Genomic DNA, 6,000 nt, shown 5'->3' with positions numbered 1-6,000 from the left:
CCCCCCCCCCCCCCACCGGGCACCCCGCTGGGAAGAAAAGGGGTGAAAGCCCCGTTTTGCCTCAAGTGGGTCCTTGGCTGCAGCCCTGGGGACAAAAGGGGGTCCCACGACCCCGGGGTGGGGAGTGGGGGGCAAGGAAGGTGCTGATGTCCCCAGCCCGCACCTCCTGGTGCATGGTTTTCAGCCCGGATCAGAACCTTTGTAAGGATGGGCAATAAGGTGGCTGCACCTCCCTGGGGGTGCGGGGCTGGGAGCCAGGCTTGGGGATCCTGGGTCCGGTCACTGAACCCTCCTGGGGCACCTGCGTGGGGCTGGGGTGCAGCAGGGCTGCAGGGTGGGCGATGTGGGCTCCCCACCCATCCCCTCACCTGGGCCAGAGAGGTGAGGAGGGAGAGAGGGCTCAAAAAACTCAACATTTGCAGGCAGGAGCAGCAAAACACCTCCCCAGGCCCCAGAATGTCCCCTCGTGGCTCTTGGGGAGCCCCCAGGGCTGGGGAGCTCAGTCCCGAGCGGGGCTCGCAAGCGCTGGGGCTCTGCAGGGCCCGGCTGCAGGAGCACGGGGTGCTCACCAGCGATGCTTTCCCAGGCTCTGCAGCCACCGGCAAGGCAAATTTTTTGTGCCCCGTGGTGCTGGGGTCGCCCAGGGACACCCTGCCCTGCCACTCGGGCACGGTGACGGGCGATGCGCGGCTCCCGCGCTGCCAGCAGGGAGGGAGCCTTCGCCAGCCACTGTTTCTGGCTATTTTTAGCTGCTCACGCTCTGCTTTCTCCTTGACTGTCTCCCCTCGCCGGAGCAGTCTCGGGCCAGGCATGGGCGGGAGGCGATGTTTATCCTGGCACCTGATGGCTGTGACACCGGCTGTCGCAGGGAGAGGGGGGCGGCTGCCATCCCCCTGCCCTGGGAAACGTGTCGGAGCGGGGAGGGGGCACTGGGGGGACTGGGAGGGGGCACTGGGTGGAAGCCTCCTCTTTGGGGAGGGCTGGAAGGGAGCCACGCTGGGGTGTGAGCAGGGGGATGAGGTCCTGTCCCTTCCTTCAGCTCTCTGCACGCTCAGGAACTCCCATTTTGGAGAGGTTTGCAGGCCCTGCTGGAGCACCCAAGGGTGGCTTTCCCTTCTGGGTGCCCCAAAGGGATGCTCCTGCCATGGGGGAGAGCTACAACACGGCCCCCACTTCCACCCCCCTGCCACTGCGTGCCCCTGGGGATGGCCAGGCCGAGGGAGCTGGGTGAACTCTCCGGGCAGGGTGAGCATCGCTGATGGGGGTACCCAAAACACAGCACTGATGCCCCCAGGAGACCCTGCTTTATCCATCAGGGGAGCGAAGCCAGCGAGGATGGGGCCAGACAGCTCCCCATCTGCCACCCACTCTAAATTCTATTTACTCCTAAGGAGAAAGGCCCAGAAAAGGGTGGAAATGGGCTCAGGAGTGTTTGATCTGAGCCACCACCCCGCTGCTGGTTGGGATGGAGGTGGCAAAGCAGAGGCAGGCAGGGAAGGAGCGGGTTTGTTTTCCTGCAGGTCTGATCTGGGCCAAAAGTCACCTCGGAGGGAGAGCAGCGCTTTGCTATTCCTCTGTCAGACCCATCCTCCTATTTTCCAGCCCTGTTTAGGCCCTGATTTCTTGCAGGGTACATGGGCGATGTGGAGGAAAGGTTATTCCTGAGCTGAGCTCAGCCCTGGGCTGAGTCAGTTCCTCCGCTGAGGCTGCCCAGGTTTCGCTCCAGGAGGGCAGACCAGGGCAAGGCGAGTCCTGGGGGAAAAAAAAAAAGGAAAAAAAAGGTGTGTATGAGTTAACGGAGCATAAATAAAACATCTGAAAAGATGTCCTAATGGGCAGAAAGAGCTAAAGTCTGCTGTTCGTGCTCCAGTAACTTCCAGTAACCGGGAACTGCCATGTCAGCAAACCAGCCGAAATCCCCGAAATTGCCGAGCGTGGGGACAGCGAGTGGCCATCGCGGAGTGCCACCTGTGTGGGCCATGGTGCTTCCTCCTCTTCCTCTTCTTCCTCCTCTTCCTCTCCTCCTCCTCCTCCTCTTCCTGCTGTGGCAGGGATTTGTGCAAAGCTCCCAGCGCCCGGCTTGGGCTTTTTTTATCGCTGGCTGCTCTTCCATTGACATTCCTAGCTGTGCCACCGGCTTCAGCGCTGCTCGCTAACCCCTTTTACAGGGAGCTAAATATAGCCCAGGCAGCAAGGAAAATCTGCTCGGCTGGGCACGTGGGGCTCGGCAGCGCTTCTGCAGCCTCGGCTGGTGCCAGGAGGGTGCGGGGTCTGGGTGGTGGCAGCGCTCACCCTGTCTTCTTGTCCCCTGTCCCCATCCACGGTGAGCACTGCGGCACTGCTTGCTTTGATGCATGCCGTGGGGCCCCTCTCCCTGCCGCAGCATCACCATTTCTGTCCCACTCGGTGTCTCCTGGGGTACATCTATCTGCACTGGGGCATTTTAGGCTGGGGAGTGGCTGGGATTTGTCATGGTCCCTGCTCCTGCCAGCAGGATCACAGCACAAAGCCCCAGCTCGCTGCTGTGCCTAGCAAAAACCCCGTGCGGCTCCGGGGTGCACGTGGGTGCTGTGCAGAACGCATGGTGCAGGGAGTGAAGCCAAGCCCCATGGCACCCATGGGCTTGCTGCTGTCCTGTGCCATGGAAAGAAGACGTGGGGATGGCGTGGGGTCTGCTGAGGGGTGGATGTGGGGTGGAGCAGCCCCTTGGCCCCCTCCTGCGTGGGTGCAGCCTGGTTTCTGCCTCTGCTCCCAGCCAGCTGCTTCCACTGGAGCCATGGACTCGTTAAGAAGACACTGATCTAATTGTCTCCACGTTGGTGCTGCTGTTCTTTATTTTTTTTTTCCTTTTTCTTCCTTTAAACAGAAAGGAACGAGGCAAAATGCTGACTAGAGAAATCTAATTGGATCCCCATGGCTCATTAGACATTTCTCCAAAAGGAATAATCATTAAATCCGAAAATGAGCAGTCTAGGAAATGGCTCACGGTGCGCACAGCTTTTCACAGGCACACCCCCTGCATGCCCTGGCTGGGCCACACTTGCAGGGACACCTGGTGGCACTGGGGACACCCCGGCACCTGTGGGACCGGCCTGTGGTGGTGCACAGAGCCCCGCGTGCTGGGGTGGGAAAAGCACGTGGGGAGCTGGGGGGATCTGTTCCGGATTTTGGGAAGACATCCTGGGAAAGCAATGCTCAGACCTGGAGCTGGGGTGAGCTGGGGCTGGCAGGAGCTGAAAATGTCTCAAAAACGGAGTTATGGCCGCAAAAAAAGAACCACGTCCTCCTGCCAGGTGGAGCTCGGGCACCTTCAGGTTGCGCCCTCACCCCACTGCCTGCTCCGCCACCTCCCTGCCCCTCCACCTCTGTCGATTTGGATCCTGGGGCCTTGGAGATGCAATTTAGCTGATCGTGGAGCCTAACCTCCCCAGATTTTCCTCCCCGTAGGAGAGCCAGCAGTCGCTGTGATGGTGCAGCAGCTCCTACATGATGCTCCAACCCATCACCGGCCCCGCATCTGGCCACCGCAGTGAGGACAGGCGGCATCCGCCCTGACTTGGCAGCGAAATGTGAAGGCAGCTGGGAGCCCTGCGAGCACGAGCTGAATCAAGCCTCAAGGGCAGGGGGTGGCCAGAAATTCTTGGTCCTTTGCTTTCCTGTCTGGGAGAGGCTTTGGGGAGAGGCTCACAGCCCGTTGGGTGATGAGCACTAGGTTTGGTGGTGGTCTGTAGCTTTTCTTACTGAAAGCAGCAGCCGTGGCAGCCCCACTGGCCTTTAAGGCATCCCAAATTGCCTTAAATCCCTCAAGGTCCAGGCTGCTGAAGGTGTGCTTGGCTGCGGGCTTCTGTTGAGGGCCGTGGGCTGCAGGATGGGAGGGTCGTGGTCAACCCAAGTGACAAAGCAGGAGCTCGGGTGCAGAAGGCTTTGCAGGCTGGTGGTGGCCACCCTGAAATTGTTCCTGATGGGAAGCAGCCCTGCGGCCCAACCCTTCCCTTTTTATCCACTGGGTTTGAATCCTGGCTCCCGTGACGCTGAGCATGCTGCCTCTGCCCGTAATTAAAGGCCCTGCAATCACCCATCCCCAGTCCCGTGTCTGCTCATTACACAAGAGCTTAGCGCAAAACTAATTCCCCGACTCAACGGCGTCCTTAGGCAAGGGGGGAGATGCTTCAGTTTCGGGACTTTGGCATTTGCCCTTCCCATCCCAGGCTGGCTTTGTGCTTGTCCCCTCCTGGAGGCCTCCAAGAGGGGCAGCATGGATGAGACATCTCCCTGCAGGGAGCGGGGGCAGCTTCGTTCTTCTCCTCCTTGCCTGGCCCCAGGAAGGGCAGGGGGGAACCTGGGGACCCCCATCACCTCCCCGTGTGGATGAGCAGCACCCCGAGGTCTCGAGCACTTCCCTGAAGCACCCAAACCATGAGGCTGTGACGTGCTTGGTGGTGGCCTGGGGCAGACCTGAGGGTCCTGGGTGCCCCAGAACCTCATCCAGGGGTGGGACCAGCTCCCATGGAGCCCCAGGGACATGGGCATCAACCCCCATCTCCCCAGAATGTCCCTGCTTGTGTCACGCCTGCGCTAGGTGATGCTCTGGAGGAAAAGTATTTGATGGGTTGAGCTTTTTTATTCCAAATACGGACTGGATTATTAATTATTATTAATTACTGTAATGTAGGTTTATCCGTGAATAGCATCGCTCAGGCTCAGCAGGAACCCTTCTGGCTGCGCCCACGGCTAAGCTGGTATTGTCCCAGTTACTGTCACACGAGGCCGTCTGTTTTCCACCCAGGTCCCCCCCCCCCCCCGGGAGGACATCCCTGGAGCAGAGCCCGGTCCCTCCGCAGCCACCCTGGTGCCACCCCCAGACCCAAATGCCCCCATGCAAGTGGGACAGCAACCCTGTCCCACGGGACATAAAGCCAGTGGGACCTTTGGGGATGGGGACAGCAAGGGGCAGGTGGCACGGGGTCGGTGGCGGTGGCAGGGGGAGCCCCTTCGGTGCTGGGACACGCGTGGGGAGCGCTACCCCTCTACGCAGCCGGGGGCTGGGACCTGCTGGTGCTGGGGGTGGTGGTGGCAGGGACATGGGGACATCACCCCGGGACGGCAGGGCCGGGAGCTGAGCGCACCCAGCCCATCCCGGCACTGCCACCTGGCGGCACCGGCCGAGGGGACGGAGGGGACAGTGGGGACAGGGACAGGGAAAGGACACGCGTGGGATTTCTGCTGCGCGCCGGGATCCCGCTGGCAGCTCCTGGGGACCCGAGGGGCTCGGGCAAGCTCCGGCCGTGGGCAGAGGCCGAGCCGCGCCCTCCCTGCAGGCTCCCGCCGCCCTCCTCTTCCTCAAGGACACCGAGGGCACGGTGGGTGCCTGGCCCTGATCCTGCTGCAGGCCGCCCTACCTTCTGCACTGCCTGCATTTGGGGCCTGGAAGTGGGCTGGTGCAGCCAGGTTGGTCCCAGCCCCTGAATTATGTGTGCCAGGAGCGGAGCCGCAGCTCCCGGAGGGCATCGGCATCGCCCCGCTGCTGCTCCCGGTGCCCCGGCTCTGTCGAGCCCCTCACACCTCACCCCCAGCCCTTTGAGAAGCTCCTGCTTGGGTCACAGCCCTTTTTGCAATGAATTTCGTCTTGAAAATTGAATTTCATCCCCCAGCCCTGCTGGCACGTCCACATCTCCCAGCTCTCCGCACCTGGGGGCTGTTTCTGTCCCAGGTGAGCTGGGTGGCAGGGGGAGAAGAGGAAGATGGGCAGAGGATGGCTCCTGCAGGGCGCATTAGCCAGCCTGCAGACTGAACCCTCCTCTGTGTCTGGAGCAGGGAGGGCAGGGAAAAGCGTGCTGGAGCTGGGGGCTGTGCTGGGGCTGGGACGCGTGATGCTGGACCCGGTGGCTGGGAGCAGCAGTTGCCGACCCCGTGTCTTCCATTGGCAGCTCGTGGCAGGGGCACATCTCACCGCGCAGGAGACACCCCACGGTTAAAAATCACAGTGTGTCATTAATTTCT

The 6,000-nt window shown here is 61.4% G+C and overlaps 1 protein-coding gene across 1 annotated transcript in view; it reads right to left on the bottom strand.

The window, feature by feature from the left end:
- LOC118177811 (protein vestigial-like) overlaps positions 1-5,514 on the bottom strand; it is a 15,176-nt gene extending 9,662 nt beyond the window's left edge. Inside the window, exon 1 of the mRNA XM_035345850.1 lies at positions 5,400-5,514. Coding sequence (XP_035201741.1) covers positions 5,400-5,514 — 115 coding nt within the window. The remainder of the gene's footprint in view (positions 1-5,399) is intronic.
- Positions 5,515-6,000: the final 486 nt, after the last annotated feature.

The sequence above is a fragment of the Oxyura jamaicensis genome, chromosome 23 (genome assembly GCF_011077185.1).
Source record: "Oxyura jamaicensis isolate SHBP4307 breed ruddy duck chromosome 23, BPBGC_Ojam_1.0, whole genome shotgun sequence".
Taxonomy (NCBI): Eukaryota; Metazoa; Chordata; class Aves; order Anseriformes; family Anatidae; genus Oxyura; species Oxyura jamaicensis.
The sequence above is the reverse complement of the archived record's forward strand: the minus strand, read 5'-3'. Positions and strand labels throughout refer to the sequence as shown.